This window comes from Scardinius erythrophthalmus (genome assembly GCF_964197995.2).
Source record: "Scardinius erythrophthalmus genome assembly, chromosome: 7".
In the NCBI taxonomy this organism is placed as follows: Eukaryota; Metazoa; Chordata; class Actinopteri; order Cypriniformes; family Leuciscidae; genus Scardinius; species Scardinius erythrophthalmus.
Genome location: NC_138227.1, coordinates 36,945,239 through 36,963,226, shown reverse-complemented (window position 1 = coordinate 36,963,226; position 17,988 = coordinate 36,945,239). Strand labels below are relative to the sequence as shown.

The window sequence follows — 17,988 nt, the reverse complement described above, 5'->3', positions numbered from 1 at the left end:
ATCTTAAACAACTAATATCTCAATTCTTCTGAAGTGTATTTGATAATGTAAAAATGAAACCAACTTCAGTACCTGTCAATAATACTTTGGAATAATTAAGATTTTTTTGAAAGAAGCTTCTAATATTCTCACTCAAATGCTGCATTTGTTTGATAAAAAAATAAAAAAATACAGTAATGTTGTGAAATATTATAGAAAAAATATGTAATTAAGTTTTATTGGTGCTCAATTATTACTAATTGTTCTTATTGTCAATGTTGAAAACCGTTTTTAAAATTTTTGTGGAAACTGTAATGCATTTTTTTTCATGATTTTATTCATGAATTCATGAGTTCATTGAATATGTGTAGAATATTCAATGAACAACATTTTATCTGAAGTAGAAATCTCGTAACACTTTACAATAAGGTTTCTTTTGTTAACATTAGTTAACTACTTTAGTTAACGTGAAATAATAATGAACTTCTACAGCATTTATTAATCTTAGTTAATTTCAACATTCACTAATACACTATTAAAATCAAAAGTTGTATTTGTTAATGCAGTGAACTAACATAAACAATGAACAACTGTTTTTATTAACTCACTTTAACAAAGATTAATAAATACAGTAACACATGTATTGCTCATTGTTAGTTCATATTAGTTAATACATTAACTAATGTTAACAAATAAGACCTTATTATAAAGCTTTACCAAAATCTTCTGTAACAGTATACATGTCTTTACTGTCACTTTTGATCAATTTATTGCATCTCTTTTTTTAAATCTTACCCCAAACTTTTGAATGGTAGTGTAACATGATTTCACAAATATATATTAAGCAGTAAAAATTGCTTTCAACACTGATAATATTAAGAAATGTTTTTTGAGCGCCAAATCAGCATATTAGAATGATTTCTGAATCATGATCATGTGACACTGAAGACTGGAGTAATGATGCTGAAAATTTGATTTGCAATCACAGGAGTAAAAAGAGTAAAAAAAGAAAACAGTTCTTTTAAATTGTAATAATATTTCACAATATTACTGTTCTTACGGTTTTGTTTTTGATCATTTAAATGCATCCTTTTTGAGCAGAATTATTCCAAACATTAGCCAGTATTGTATTCCAATAACAATATTTTTCTAATTCCTTTTGTTTTTTTTCATTCAGAGATGTTTGTTCTCTGTATCGGCAAGACCAGGAGGTGTGTGCCGCCGTCCTGCGCTCTCTCCTGCCCTCCATCCGCTGTCTGGGCCGAGCGCCCCCCGTGAGCGAGCAGGACGACGACCTGGCACATATCAAAGGAGCGCTGCTCAAAGTCGTGTCCGGATTCTGGTGAGGCCACCAAGACCTCAATGAAGCAAATTATTCCTTTTGGAACACCTTTAATTTTATAGCGTGTTCTACAATAGAAATTGTGTCAAAGCAGCTTCATGATAATACACAGGAAAGTAGCAGAAACAGTCGCTATGTTTCCATTCAAAGTGGGCAAAATTTTAATATTATAAAAATGGAAGTTGCTGTGACCAGGGGAGCCACTTTGGCTTTTTTTCGTACATCATAAATTACATATATGAGTGCGCAGGCAAAACGCAATAAATGCTGGAATGTTCTCTTGCGTTGGGAGGGATGCTGGTGTTTGGGAATGCAATTGTGTGAGACGCTTCTGGAGTGAATTTAACCAAATGATTCTGATGACAGACTTTGCATTTCAGAACGACTAAGCCAACATTTGACATGCTGTGAGATGTGATTGGATAACTGGATTAACCAGCGGACCAATCACATCCTCTGTTGAGGCAAAGTCATGTTTTTGTTGGGCATCAAGGGATTTATTCAGTAAATGTGTTTCCATTGTAGTTTTAGAATTCTTATCGGATAAAAAAAGTTTTGGTAACACTTTATTTTACAGTGTCCTTGTTACATATGTTACATATACTTACCGTAGTATTAACAGTAAATTATGCATAATCACATGCAACTAACCCTCAACCAAACCCTAATCCTACCCTAACCCTATAGTAAGTACATGTAGTTGCTTAATATTACTCAGTAATATATAATTACACTGTAACAATGACACCTTAAAATAAAGTGTAACCAAAGTTTTTTTATGCGCATTTTTTTAATTTAGGGCTCTTCCATCCTGCGTTTAATGCCATATCCCAAAATGCACATTAAAATGAGATGGATGGAAACATAGGTAGTGATGCAAACTTAAAATATGAGAAGTTCAAATTCAGCTGTAAAGCAGCAAGGTAATAGTGTCATTATTCAGCTCAATTCAGTTCAGTGATGATTCGGTTCAGTTCAATAACTCTGTAACATTCATTCATAATGAAACTGGTTCAATTCAGCTATAAGCAGATCTTCTGAAGACAATAATATCGTTATTCAGCTCAATTCAGTTCACGTTTTGTTCTTATCAAATCCGAAGTATCAGTGAAGTTAAATCATTAATACAATATACAAACAGAAATGTACCATGGTAGTACTATGGTAAATGGTACTGAAGTTCTTACTCCAAGTTCCTTTGAGTAAGATTCAAATATCATGATACTTGAATATGGTCATCATTTAGGCTGTGTCCACTAAAGAGTTTATTTAAATTTTTTAATTTTTGCCAGCAGAAAACGCCTTGCTCTGGCGCTTGAGAGCAGTTTTTTTCAGTTGATACAGAATATCGGAGGAAGTGTCACTAGTTTCTGATTTCGCAGATAGTTTGAATGTTGAAACAAAGTAAAGTATTTGCTCTGGCTCTTGTTGCTGTGCTTGTTGTCTGTTGCTGTGCTTGTTGTTGCCGTCTGTTGTCGTTGGTCGTGTGGTATTTGTCCCGCCCCTCCTCTACTGTGATTGGACGGCTGCCAATCAGCGCTTCGTCACATGGCTGCCGTTTTTAAATACATGGCACTCCCACTGAAAACAATTGAAAAAAATACGCTGGCCTTAGAAAAAAAAAAAAAAAAAAAAAACGTTTTAGTGGCATGTTTAAATAAAATATATTTTTTTTATTAATTATTAATTTAATTCATTTTCTATATATATAGCCGCTCAGGAGAAAACAGTGATGCCATCGCCCAGCTCAGTTCAGTTCTCATATAATGGTGTCAATAGGCAGATCAGGAATAAATTAAATGGTACTATGGTATTTCTGATTTTAAAATGTTTTAGAGATGGTTTTACTTTAATACTTTTACTTCATTATTTAATGGTAATAACTTAACTGTAAAGAAATACTTGTTTTGTAAAAAAAAAAAAAAAAAAAAAGAGATGTAAGTTCAGACAAAATTTAAAAGAGATTCTTCAAGAGCTTCTTAAGGTTAAATTCACTCTTTTTGTACAGCATCTTAGGGAAATCTGGCAAATGTACCTCAGCGGTGAGAGTGGCACTGATGCAGTGTTTACTGGCTTTGCTGGAGGTAAGTACAGTATCATTTTGTATTCCAGTAAATAGTAAATGTACTATTTTAAACAGTACTATTTTATAGTATAACAGTCAGTTACATCATCTTCCGACGTTCAAGTCCGTGTAAACGGCTGTTTCCAAGAGAGGTTTACATATGTGTACTCGCTGTTTTCCCCAGGTGGACCCTTGCTGTAAGTGGGCGACGCTGACGCTGAGGGACGAGGAGCTGCCCGTGTCTGTGGTTCTCTCGGCTCATTTAGCAGATCCACATCACCATGTGTGCATGTTGGCGGCGCTGTCTGTGGAGAGGTGGGCTGAGCTCAAGATATAACCTCTTCTGATGAAACTGGTCTTCCTTTATTCACATGGGCTTTTCAATTCTAGCTTGTTCCTTAAAAACGGGCCGGAAGGCAAGATGATGCTTCCTATGAAGAACCAGCAGACGGCCTTTGAGAACATTTACCTCAAGGCTCAGGAAGGAATGAGCGGGCAGGTAGAACTCTTTTACCTTCATTTGAACGTCTAAATAGTGTGTTTATATGCAATCTTACAATGATTATGCTGACATGTGAAGGATATAGTAAATGGCTTAAATAGTGCTAACCCAATTTTGAGTTACTCTCATTTCATTGTCCATTCTTTGTCAGCGTTGTGTAAGCTTATGTGCACAGATCTGACTTCTGTAAGAATTTTCTGAGAAAAATCTAAATCCAGCATTTACCAGAAATTAAAGATAAACTTATTTATAACTAGACACCCCGATTTTTTTATTCATCAGAAATAAAACTTTTTTAATTAAATTAAAATGTTGTTCAAATTAATGTGCTATGAAATTTTGTTTTTTAATAACTCGTTGCCCATTGCATCAATGAATTTTGATGCATAAAGAAGTTGAATCAAATGACTTTAGATATTAAAATACGCTCTCAGGACTAAGGGCAAAACTCATGCTATACTGTGTTTCTGATTATAAGTCATTTATGGCATAACCAATCCAATAATTATGGAAAAAACTTGGGTTGTTACAACACTAAAATTTCAGTAGCTGATATCAATACCAGTGAGTTTTCAAGATTCTTATATCTTATTGAACATACTCCTTTATTTAAAAAATTATATATTAAATAAACAAAATTAATTGTGTTGACTTGTTTTAATTGTGTACACAAGTAAATATCCAAGTAAGCAGTCAGTTATAAAATAAAGAGCCAAATTACAAACAGTAGAACAAAAAAATTATAATAATAGAACAGATATACAAAGATCTGAAGAAAGAAGAAAAAACACCCAATGAATTTTTAAACTAAAACATCTTAGTTTAGTTGTGGTATTAACTTACTTTCACATCCTAAGAATAGATTTCTAATTCTTTAATGTTTGATCTTTACCTGATTATAGGTCATTTATGACATAATTAATCCAATAAAAAGACTTGTTACAACACAATTTTTTTTTATTGAACATAGTCCTTTATTTTAAAAATTACAAATTAAATAAATTAATTGTGTAGCCTAGATTTATAAATGTTGAATTAAAACCATGTTATGTAGCAATCAATTATTAACAAGTTTTTACAAGTAATTATTCAAGTAACTAAAGAGCACAAAATTACACAAAAAAAAAAAAAAAAAAAGAACAGATATACAAAGATTTTAAGTGAACAAGTTTGTAAACGCTCAGAAATATATATATAAAAAAACACCTAATGAATTTTTAAAGTAAAACTTCTTTAGTTTTGGTATTGACTTGGTTTGCCATCCTAAGAATATACTTCTAATACTTTAATGCTGTTGTTGTACAGAAGAGCTGTCCTTCAGAAGACTTACCCGACGAGACCTTTAATCGACGGGCGACCTTGCTGAAAAGCGTCTCTATGGTGATGTCCTGCAGCCCCGTGTGCGAGAAGCAAGCCTTGTTTGCACTCTTTCAGTCCTACAAGGAGAACAGCATTGATGAACAGCTCATCAATAAGGTAAAGATATTCAACACTGAACACTATCCAAATATTCCTTTGTATCCTCCATTAAAACTTTTTTCCGTGGTGAACTCTGCAGGTGCTAAGAGGTGTGTCCCGGTCGCTTGGGTACAGGGACTCGAAGAGTTTAATTCATTCACACCTATATTACCTGGTGGCTGAGTGGCTGAACCAAAAACAGTCCGACTCGAGGTACACGCTGCAGTCCTTCCCCTACACACTGCTGGGCTTCTGCAGTCTGGACGAGTTTTACAGGTTTGTGCTCCTGCCATAGGCTGAATCTCACAAAAAACAAGCTGGTCATATTTTCAGGCTATTTTAACATTATTTATTTTCATGGCAATAAAAATGCCACTCTGCCGCCATCTACTGGTTATAGTGGTAATTAATGTCTTTTTTATTTAAAAATAAAGTGTTTTCTATCAAATGTTGGATTTCATACATCTTAAAACGTTCGGTTTTACAAATGGGGACAATCTCAGAAGGATGAACAAATAATGTTTTTGGTCATCACATAAAAAATAACATTTGAAGTGCTGGAAAAATGTTGCGTGTGTGTGCATGTCCAAATACAGACATATTCTGCATTTGGTTTTATTCTGTATTTATTCTGTGACTGTTTCTTATTCCAGCATTCCCATTAGCTTTAAGTCTTTATTGCAATCAATAAAACTGGTTTATTGACAAATTAGGTGAGTGTGATAACTGCATTAAAATGTAAATCAATATTAAAAAGTCAAGTGTCGATGTACAGTGAGTGCAAAATGACAGCTAATAGTTCACCGGAAATGCCCAAGCTGGCTTATCGAAAACCAGGAAGTACCCGTGCCATATGGTCAATTAATCATTATCATTTTCAATTTTTCATTGCAAAAATACTACAGTATAGTAGAAAATTATCAGTATCAGAACACGTTCAGAATTTTTTGCCTGAAGGTCTTCTGTAAATATACTGTATTGTACTGATTATACTGTAACTATGTTTTATCATTTTAGGTCATCCTACCATGTGCTGATCCCACACCTGGTCTTCCTGAATGACTTTGAGGAGGTGAAATCCATTGGGAATCACTTGGCTCAGGACTGGAAGCAGCTGCTGGCTGACTGCTTCCCCAAGATCATGGTGAACATCCTACCTCACTTCGCCCTCGCTGGGCAAGACACCCATGTGGCCCAGCAGAGAGATAAGGCTCACAGGGTGTACGATATACTGAAGGACAGCAACTTCCTGGGAAAACAGGTGAGGATACAGTTGTGTTTCAATTCATTCAACTGATATTTAGTACATTACTGATCTACACTTAAACTGTATCTTTCTGTAGATGCAGTTGGTACACAATTGGTAAACTTGGTACACAGCTCAAGAGTTATTTATATACACAGTTTTCTTTTTCCTTCAGCAAATTGACAGTTTGATTTGCAACAACCTGGCTGACATTGTGGTGGAGCTGTTAATGACACTGCATGAGACTGCAGGAGGAGCGTCTGCGGATAGTGGAGACCTACAGAAATTTACTGGGTATATTTATTTCTTATCATGCCACCTTACAGATCATTACACAGATTATAACATGTGGAATCAGTTTATTTGAGATAAAAGAGAGTTGATACACTATGAAAACATACTGAAACTTTAAGAACTTTCTCACGTAGTGAAAATAGCTGTTTCCATCCACCTTTTTTATGCAGAAAAAAACTGGAGGGAAACGGCAAGATGCACATAAATTAAAAAAAATGCGCATAAAAACGTATGCGCTCAAATGCTCATCCAGCATTGACAAATTCACTGATAATTCCACTTGGAATTTATTATAATATTGCCATCCTATAGGAATCATAAGACATTTCCTAAACATGTTGCATTTTTGTAATTAGAGAGTTGGATCCCGCGCCAAACCCGCCATTCTTCAGCTCATATGTGATCAAAGCCACGCTGGATTACCTGAGCAAATGCCACAGTGCCAGCCACAAGTCTCTAGTCACCATCCTGTCAAAGACTCCCGTGAGCCTCACACTCAAACGTCCATATTCATATTTGCCCTGAGCTACCGTATAAATGTGCAGCAAGTGCATTGGTGCCTGTCTGTGTTTGTTTCAGATGTCCATTCAGAGGATTCTCATAGCGATCTGTCAGAAGGCTGCCGAGACCACCAACGCCTACGAGCGGCACCGTATACTGATGATGTACCACCTGTTTGTGAGCCTGTTGCTCAGGGAGGTGAAGGACGGGCTGGGCGGAGCATGGGCGTTTGTGCTACGGGACATCATCTATACACTCATTCACCACATCAACAGCAGGTCTGCTCACACACACATTAGGGCTGTTTTAGGGCCCATCACACACTCGACGCAATGCAGTGCCAGACGCGACTCAAGTGTGTTTTGCTAGTTTCAGCCCGACGCAGTTATCATTTTCACGTCATAGTTAAACAGCAAATGCATTTGCGGCCATTTGTTCGCCCATGGGCTGCTGGTCTGAAAACGAGGTGTGTTCAGGCGCATTGTTGGCGTGTTGCTATTTTGTAGGGCTGGGTATTGACACAAATTTCACAATTCGATTCGATTTCGATTCGCAAGCTTGCAATTCGATTCGATTTCGATTCGATTCAATATCGATTATTTTGGATATCAGGTTCAATACATGGCAAATTTTCTCAAGGAAAACAAATCTCTTAACTAATGCTGTTAACTATGGGAGTCAGTTAGCCTGTAGGCTTCATTAGCCTAATATAATATAGCTTAACCCTCAGAGGTCGGAGATCACGCCGGCGTGATCTGCTCGCTTTTTTCCTTATGAGTTGAATTGAGACCCCAAATACTCTTTTGACTTTGATTTTATAAAACAAGTTTCATACATCAATCGATTCTGTTAAATGTGTATTATTTTTGTGTATACTCACAATAAAAACAAAATGTTGTGCTTTTTGCCAAATAAAGAAAAATAATCACGAAGCGAGTTCTGCCTTCTCTCTGTCCGTGTAGTCCATTCTGAAACGCGTCCGAAAATGAATCATAACTCAGCGAATACTTCTCACACAGGCACGTGAGATATGTCTTTATGAAGCTTGAAATCTCCTCTTTTAAATGAAGTAATTTATATAAAAAACAAATGTTTTTAACTCATGTAATCCCTTTGAAAGCAAGGAGAGGTACCGTTTTTCCTTCTCCCTTCATTATCTCTAAATGAGCTGCAGCCGCCCCGCCCCCGGCGCGATTCACATGTAAATAGTTTACCTGATCTAGTATGCATCGCATACGCCCCCCGATCAATGCCATAAAAACACAGTTTGTTCATCAGACTTCAGACTGATAGTTCATCGCGTTTTGAGTATGACACGCTTCTCCAGTAATAAAGACTCCCTTCAGATGATTCTGGACAGCGAGGAAGAATGCACCTTTTCCTCAGAGGACGAACGGCAGCATTTTGAAGAGCGAATTCCGCCGAGAACACAATTTCAGAGTAAGTTTTACTTAAAAGTCTTTTGTCTTTTATTTTTCGTGTTCGCATTTATGAGGAAAAAACAATATTACGTGACAGTTCTCCATTATGGACGCGAGCGCTCTAAAAAAAGCACTAAAAGACTTTCAAACTTTCACAGAGACCTCAAAACAGAAAGTACAAATCCTTTCTTTAAAACGAATTTCGTTTTGTATCAATTGTATCTTAATTTTAATAATTTTTTCATTAACAAATTTCCTGGATTTAAAGTAAATATAGGCTAGCAATCACAACATAAGGTGCTTGAACTGGAGATCATCATGAACCAGACCGTAGCCTATTCTCGCCTCACATGTCTAAAAAATGTGAAATATATTTACAGAAAGCTGGTTCTAAACAAACCATCCAAAACACTAGCCTACTGCGAAGATCGCGAGTCAATAGCCTATCGTCAACTTCATCTTTGCCAGAAGTTAAATTTAAATCGCGTGTGTGAATGAATGATGATGTTTTAGCAAACTGAATTGCTACTGAGATGAGTAAAAATCGACTGAAATATGAATACATAGATAAAATGTAGGCCTATAATCTTTTTTTTTTTTTTACAAAGAAAGAGTACACTTGAAATATTGTTGAAATTGTAATTATTGTTGTAATTGTAACCTTTTTAATAAAATAGCAAAACATATTTACAAGATAGATGTAAGCAAAATCTTAAATGGTCAATATAAGTCTTCTAAATATATCTGTTGTTCTTGTATTGTGGCTCAGTCAGTTTCACACCTGAGTGAATGGCTCATCATTATGCAAAGTGGGTGGGACACTGTAATCTAAGGTGTAAACTACTCCTCCCCCTCGCATATTGGCTTTCCAAGCAAAACCTGTTTTACATCAATTTAAATCAATGTATGGTTTTATGTGAACGATAAAGCAAGACTATTTTCACATAATTTTGAAGAAAAAACACTAGGCGAGGACATCCATTTGTCAAAAGTCTTATTGACACATATTTACTATGTGTTTTGTGGCCTTATTTCAGAATTTTTATTTTTTATTTTTTTCAATAACCACGCATAAACATTATTCTCTCAAAAATGAAAACATGTACATACACATGGCTCACATATTATGGTAGCCCTGTTTGTGCTTTATAGAGTGAATTTACACCTTTGCCATTAATATGTTTATAAGCAACTGAAAAAAGCACAAATGTCAGGGCATGTCAGAACATCTCAAGGGCCCCAAAAACAGCCCAGACCCCAGAGGGTTAAAAATAAGGTAAAAATTAACTGATTTGTATACAAACACTTAAATTACACTTTTATTTATTTTTATAATAATAAAGTTATATGAAATATAAACATTTAAATGGTGGCTGTCATAAAAAAACCTGCCAGATTTATTCAAACATGCATTAAAAATAGAAGAACATTAAAAATTATAATGAATATGTAATATGGTGCATATATTTAGCAAAATGCTTTTCTCTAGAGTTAATTTTTCTAGCTGACTAACGAGTTTATGGTCACTGGATATGTTTTTCTGAGGTAAATGTGACGTTACATGACATTGTTTGCAAGCTGATTTACTGACGTCTTTCCACGGTTGAAACACTGATTTGAGCGATTGATTCCATGTCACATGATACGGATTTCGATAAGTTTTACACTATCTTTTAACACACTTTCAGATGCTCATTCATGTTTATTTCGCGCTGTAACTGGTGTTATTAAGGCGGAAGAGATGATCACGTGCGCTCCGCACTGCTTCTCTTGAGCTGAGCTGCGCCAGAGCGATCTCACGCCACAGCGCCAAAATGGTATTTATGTTTTTGAATTGCGTAATAAAATGGACGTAATTTGAATCTGAGACTTTGTTTCATATCAATAATATCAAAGCACAAAGATTAGTGCGATTTATTGGATGGGATGCACGCAACAATGATCCATTCATTCATCAACTGAAAACAGGATGACTAATCGATTCTTGGGATTTAAGAATCGATATCGTTTCGTAAAAGTGAGAATCGATTAAAATCGAGAAATCGATATTTTTTACCCAGCCCTACTATTTTGAGGAACTGATATAGACTGAGCCATTGACCAACTGAAACCTGGTCTAAAGTCAGTGGCGCAGTATTTTTTTGTTATATAAAGAGCGCTTTAGTAATGTGCGCCTATAGGCGGGTCCACAACACGCGTACACTCTGCTTATTAAACACACAGGGACACGCAGCAGCACACAAACATGCCATATATTAAAAATAAAAGGATTATTATGTAAAAGATTATTATTGTGTACATAAGGATATGGTGGAATCCAGCTTGTCCCGTAAATGGTCTGCTTGCACACTTTAACCTCGTGCACGAGCTGAACCGTTTCCTCTCTGGAGACTCGTTCAGTTTTTCCGCTTGCAAATTCCTCCATGTAAATAGCGAATCCACCATGACACGAGCGCAACTGGCTTTTAAAAGGAATGGGAGATGAGACTCTGATTGGTTTATTGCACGTTACGCCCAAAACACACCCATTACTCATTGAGAGAATTGAGACAACCCTTTTAGACCATGCCCCGGGAGCGCCGACGATTTGTCCCATCATTAAACTAGCAAAAGGGGATTCGGACTCGCCCTAAGTGCACCTGAGCTGTGCGTTTTAGACCATACGCTTAGATCCTTAAATAGGGCCCTTTGGGTTATCAGCTAGATGACAAATGAATAATTAGTGGTCATTAGTGGGAGACAGGTTGAGAAACAAGAGTCCACAGGCTGAATTTGCTGGTAATGACTGAGCTCTTGTGTTCTGCTGCAGATCATGTCCTCGGGATGAGGTGTCCTCTCGCAGTTTGTCCCTGTGCTGTGAGCTGCTGTCGCTGGTCTGTCAGACGGCTGTTGAATACTGTGATGATGCTCTGGAGAGTCACCTGCAGGTCATAGTGGCCACTCTCACAGCACAGGTCACCGAACAGTCTGCCATATCTCAGCAGGTGAGAGAGAACAGAGAGAGGGTTATCTTTAAGTGCAGAGGTTCTCTACTAGGGGGCTTCAGCAAACGTCCGAGGGGCCCCAAGATTACTTAAAATGATTCAAAATAAACAAGTTTTAAGATAAAACAATGTCTGAAAAAATATTCAGCTATTCAAACTTCTAGAATTCTGAAATTGTATTCTTTTAATTTTTTTTTATAATTGTTTTAGTTACTTAGAATAGAATAGAATAGAATAGAATAGAATAGAATGAGGCATTTATATAGCGCTTTCATATGTACTACTGTACACCCAAAGCGCTTTACAATCATATCAGGGGTCTCTCCTCAACCACCACCAGTGTGCAGCATCCACTTGGATGATGCGACGGCAGCCACAGTACAACGGCGCCAGTGCGCTCACCACACACCAGCTATAGGTGGAGAGAGGAGAGAGAGTGATAGAGCCAATTTAATGTAAGGGGATTATTAGGAGGCCATGATTGGTAAGGGCCAATGTGTGGAATGTGGCCAGGACACCGGGGTTACACCCCTACTCTTTACGAGAAATGCCATGGGATTTTTAATGACCACAGAGAGTCAGGACCTCGGTTTTACGTCTCATCCGAAGGACGGTGCTCTTTGACAGTATAGTGTCCCCGTCACTACACTGGGGCATTAGGACCCACACAGACCACAGGGTGAGCACAACTTATTATAACAATAAGCACAGACTTATTATAATCTGCTGACACTCCTAGTATCTGTAAATTGAAAAAAAGTATTCGAAAACAGCAGATGTACCACAGGAAACCTATTACCATAAAAACAACATTTACTTATGTGTATTTCAAATAAAGCCGTTTAAAATACAGTTAAAGGGATAGTTCACCCAAGATGAAAATTCTGTCATCATTTGGTCTTGTTGTTCCAAACCTGTATGAGTATCTTTCTTCTGCTGATCACAAAAGAGGATATTTTGAAGAATTATCCATTCACTTCTATAGTATTTGTGTTCCCCCACGCTATGGAAGTCAGTTGGGTCCATCAACTGTTTGGTTACCGGTTTGGAACAACATAAGGGTGAGTTAATTAATTTTTGGGTGAACTATCCCTTTAAATCCCCACATTTTTTATTTTGGCCCTAACACATCTAGCCACAAGAGTGTGTGCATCTTTAAGCGATAACACACAAAAAAAATCTAAAATATCAAGGATTTTTAAAATGATGATTTCAGACTTGGAAAAATTGTGGAAATTATTACAGTTCTGACAAGTCAAGGAAATTGGTATAGTTAAGAGATTATACATTTTTCAAATTAAAAGTAAAAAATATTTACACGGACATAATCTCTACAAAATGCATTTATAAATCCTTTTTCGGAAATCATGGAATTCAACAACTGGAAAATAACTGATTTAGAAATATCTAAATAAATTTGGAAATGAATAACTGAAATGTAAATGTAAATTGAAATGCTTTTTTGTAATTAGGGTTTTAAGTCACTGTTAAGTTTCTGTTAAGAGTCGTGACACAAGAGGTGGATGCAAAACCGAATTACAGTACTGATTTAAAGGTCCCATGACATGAAATTTTCACTTTCTGAGGTTTTTTAACATTAATATGAGTTCCCCTAGCCTGTATATGGTCCCCAAGTTTCTAGAAATTTCAATCGGTGTAAATCGAGCTTTTGCTATCTTTCTCTGCCTTTGAGAAAATGGAAGCTCAATCGCGCTGATCTTGAATCTCCTCCTTGTGACGTTATAAGGAGGAATGTTACCTCCCCTGTCTCTGCTTTGCCCGCCCAGAGAATATTTTCCGCCCATGAGAAAATGAGCTAGGAAGGAAGTAGGAATGCGCGCGCGCGATTTTAGTTTGTCCACGAGAGATATCATGGCTTTTGAGCGAGCGAAGCATAACAATTGCTCAATAATTGGATGTACAAATGAACACCGAAGGGTTAATACAGAGCTGGGCTTGCTGAACGTCTGAAACTAAAGTCTGGATCACTCTCTTTGGCTCAGCTACACACCTCGGAACAGTAAGTCAACTAAGTGTGTTGCTTTACTGTTTATGGTTGCCTAGACTGTTACACGTAGAATGTGGCTGTCACATTAGCTATGCAGCTAAGTTATGCAGTTTATGTGTGTGAATACACACACAGTAACGCGAGTGTTGTACACTTCTTTGTAATTTGGATAACCGTTTTCCTGTTGGTTATACGGCGCGCGCGATATCCGCATTGCAAGATCGCAGAGCTTGATGATGTAATTGTAATAAGATAAATTACAGATGTTACAGATCTCTCATGAAAAGGCAACAGTAGGTTAGCGTTAGCTACATGATAATAACTGTAAACCATCCGAATAAAGTACCGTATCCAGACATAATATTTTAAACTAACCATTCGGAAATGTCCTGCTGGAGCTGCTGAGTTGTTGCTTCTCCATCCGGATCAGATTCTGGGTCAAACTGAAATGCTTGAATGACTGCGTGTCTTCGTGCCATTGCTATATCCAACGTAAACATGCACGGACCGGTACCGTTGCGCAAGATGGTCAAGGCCACACCCACCCTCCACCTTGCGCCGCCTTTCTCCTCCTCATTAGTATTTAAAGCTACAGACACCGAAACGGCCTGTCTGAAGGAAGCTCATTCTGGGACTGGCTTATAGTGGCTATAATTCTGCACTGAGACTGAATTTTTGAAAAGAGATTTCAGATACAGTACTAGGGACCACTAAGGCCTATATTAAAGCCTACAAAAAATAGCATGTCATGGGACCTTTTTAAGCACATTAAAGTCAACAGTGTTCACTAACAAAATAATATAATTTTCAAGTTTACAAGTGTGATGCATGATTTCCCTGATTATTCATTATTTGACATGTTGTACATGCGGCTACTTTTAGGTCCTCCGTCTGCTAAGGTTCCTGGTAATAGAAAACCCGGAGAACAGCATGTTGAGAAAGTCCATTCCCCTGTTGGAGCCTTTCCCTGACCGACCAAACTTCAGAGAGCTCAGAGCCACCCAACATGCCCTCAAATACAGCTCTGGAGCCTTCTCTCTCAGACAGGTCAACATCAGAAATGCTGCGTAGACCCACATTGTTTAACATTAAAGGTGCAGTAAGTGATTCCTGAGAAATGCTGTTGAAAGTGGATTTGGCCAAGCAGCACAGCACCCTTGTAGCCAATCAGCAGTAGGGGGCGTGTCCACTCATGATGGGGGATGGGGGAGCCAATCAGCAGCAGGGGTCGTGTCCACTCACGATGGGAGAGGGGAGTGAATGAGCCAATCAGAAGTAGGGGGCTTCCTACTCAAAAAAAGGGGGGGGGGGGTTTGAAGAATGACTGTAGAAAGAGAGATGACTGAGTGACATTACAAAAGAGAAAAGGTCAGAGGAATATCACTGGGAAAACAACGGTTATGATCAGGCAAGAGCTTTAGGACTAGTAATGTACCGATACCATTTTTTCAGAATCGATCCAATCCGATACCAAAAATTCTGAGTATCGACCGATACCGATACTTATCCGACACCAGCGCGTATTTTTTTAAATCAAGTAGAATTTCTATAACTCTGTGTGTTGAACTGATAATCACTCTTTTGTGTGTTAAACACAATCTACTTAACATTGGTTTTGCTGTTTCACAGAACCATTATATGCTGTTGTTGTAATGTTAGCTATAGTAACAGGACAGTTTGGAGTGTCATGGTTTGTCTGGAGCTGCTGTGCAACAAACTCTTGCTTGTATATGCTCTTGTTTGTTTGGGTTGATTTCAAATGTCAACAGTGTTTCTCAGAAATCACTTACTGCACCTTTAACATGTCTAAATATATCTACATGTTGTGTTGTGGGATTATAATGAACTAAATTTAAATTGGAGAAGTTGATTTTGAATGAATTTGAAATTAAGTAATTCATAATTGGTTGATGATCCTAATCACAGTTGATATGGGATACGGCTTAACATTGACAATGTGTTCTTATTATGTAATTATGCTCTTATTAAACATTGTTTTATGTGCCTGTTCCTTCTATTTTTCTGTCTATTGCAGGAAATCGAGCATTTTCTGTCTGTTACGTCTTGCGATTCTTTGCCCCTGGCACGTTTGGAGGGATTGAAAGATCTGAAAAGGCAACTTCACAGCCACAAACAGCAGATAGGACAACTCTTGAAAGAATGCCATGGTCAGAATCACATTATAATTCTTTATGCTACCGTCAGATAAAGGTGCTATAGCTCTTTATATATTTAACTCTACTAGCACTGTCTTTATAATGCTCATGTTTATATCTGATATGTGTTTAGCCGATCCTGCCAGCTGCATTCTGGTGAAGCTGGTTCTTAACCTCCTTCAGCTCTGCAAAATCGCAGCTAACCACCCTGGTGGAGGAGACATCTTGAGTAAGTGCTTTCTCTGTTGTCATACACATAAAGACCCCATTGAAATTACTTAAAGGGTTAGTTCACCCAAAAATTAAAATTCTTTCAGTAATTACTCACCCTCATGTTGTTCCAACCCCATAAGAGTTTCGTTCATCTTCAGAACACAAATTAAGATATTTTTGATGAAATCTGAGAGCTGTCTCACTCCTCCATAGGCTTCTCTGTTATTGAAACTTGCCGGCCCAGAAAAGTTAGTAAAGACAATGTTTAAAATTGTCCAAGTGACTACAGTGGCTCAACCTTAAGTTTATCAAGCGAAGAGAAGACTTTTTGTGCGCAAAAACAAACATGACTTTATTTAACTCTTCATTTTCTTCTGTGTGGGCCTCTGAGTGAGTTCACGTAGTGTAACAGCGCAGCGCTTCTGGGTTGTACGTCAGCACGTAGGCTCATTATTGGCAGACGCTGGTCCATGTGTGTGATGCTGGCCCAGAAGCGCTGCGCTGTTACACTACGTGAACTCACTCAGAGGCCCACACAGAAGAAAAGTTGAATAAAGTCGTGTTCGTTTTGATCATTTACTCCTCAGAGGCTGTTGGTCGGTGCCTGGGAGAACTTGGGCCTGTTGACCTGTCATCCATTGCGTTGCATCATGGGAAAGACCAGCTGTATGCTAGAGCAGCCCATATGTTCCAAGATGTTCCTCTTCAGTGGATCTTCATCATCCTGAACTGCATGGACAATGCACTCACACATCACAGGCACTTCATTACTACTTCCTTTAGCAGATCTTACACTTTCACTTGGGATGCACGATATATCGGCCACCATATCGGTATCGGGCGGAATATGTTCATTTGTAATGTTATTGTTATCGGCTCGATAAGAAAGTTAAAGCCGATAAATAATGGATTATTTCCTTCAGATGAACACTGTTCGCCATGATGGTTTTGAATTGCTTGAAATATGATTGGAAACACTTTGAAAAAGGAAAATACAGTGCAGTGCAAGTCTGTCATATCGGCTACATAAAATTATAATGAGAACATTATAATTGTGTGCTTGGGACATGACTTGTCATGGTGAGACTTTTGTTTTTGTAATCAGGCTCTCAAAAATTATATAAAAATTTGGATTTAGATTTATTGGCCAATAGATCGGTTATCGCCTTTCAAATATAAAGAATTATCCTATCGGACAAAATTTTCATATCGGTGCATCCCTGACTTTCACACTGTTCTTGGATCAAATTCACACGAAACAATTTCTAGTGTTTGCTTTCTGATAGTATTTATTTTGAATGTGCCTGCATCACTTACATCACAGTTCTCTCTTTTATTTCAGTATTACGGTGCGTCAGGCTGCTGGTGTGTGTTTAAAGGACATCTTGGCCACACAGTCTGGGCTTGATTTCGGAGAGATGTATAAAAGTAAAAGGGACCCTTTGCTGGCATACCTGAACCCCTTCCGCTCTGCCAAGAGACGGGCAAGTGTCTCACATCTGCATATGTCGACATGAAACCCTTTTTATGGACACTTGATCCCAACTGCACGTTGAATATTTGTGAATTGCTGAACCATTAAAGTACCTCTATTATTCTACAAGTAACTTATTTTGTTTTAAAGGTATCCTGCAATAGGTTTACATGCATCCAAGGTAAAAAATAATAAAATAAAAAAAGTTTTAATTTTCTGATAATACGTTACAGCATCACCTCGCCTGACATAGTTTGATCAAGTCAAATTCAGTCTCAATAAACCCTTCCTTTCCTCTGCTCTGATTGGTCAGATGGCCCAGTCTGTTGTGATTGGTCTACTCTG

General features: G+C 37.5%; 1 protein-coding gene across 2 annotated transcripts in view; it reads left to right on the top strand.

Moving 5' to 3' along the window:
- atm (ATM serine/threonine kinase) overlaps positions 1-17,988 on the top strand; it is a 77,645-nt gene that overhangs the window by 21,567 nt on the left and 38,090 nt on the right. For both annotated transcript variants that reach the window (XR_014030395.1, XM_081369709.1), the window contains exons 19-34: positions 1,157-1,321; positions 3,330-3,405; positions 3,571-3,701; positions 3,777-3,885; positions 5,194-5,364; positions 5,447-5,622; positions 6,364-6,607; positions 6,768-6,886; positions 7,243-7,369; positions 7,466-7,665; positions 11,618-11,792; positions 14,683-14,847; positions 15,836-15,968; positions 16,090-16,185; positions 16,757-16,928; positions 17,512-17,653. Coding sequence is in view for 1 of the 2 variants with exons in the window: in XM_081369709.1 (XP_081225835.1) it covers positions 1,157-1,321; positions 3,330-3,405; positions 3,571-3,701; positions 3,777-3,885; positions 5,194-5,364; positions 5,447-5,622; positions 6,364-6,607; positions 6,768-6,886; positions 7,243-7,369; positions 7,466-7,665; positions 11,618-11,792; positions 14,683-14,847; positions 15,836-15,968; positions 16,090-16,185; positions 16,757-16,928; positions 17,512-17,653 (2,401 nt within the window). In the remaining variant the exon portion in view is untranslated. The remainder of the gene's footprint in view (positions 1-1,156; positions 1,322-3,329; positions 3,406-3,570; positions 3,702-3,776; positions 3,886-5,193; positions 5,365-5,446; positions 5,623-6,363; positions 6,608-6,767; positions 6,887-7,242; positions 7,370-7,465; positions 7,666-11,617; positions 11,793-14,682; positions 14,848-15,835; positions 15,969-16,089; positions 16,186-16,756; positions 16,929-17,511; positions 17,654-17,988) is intronic.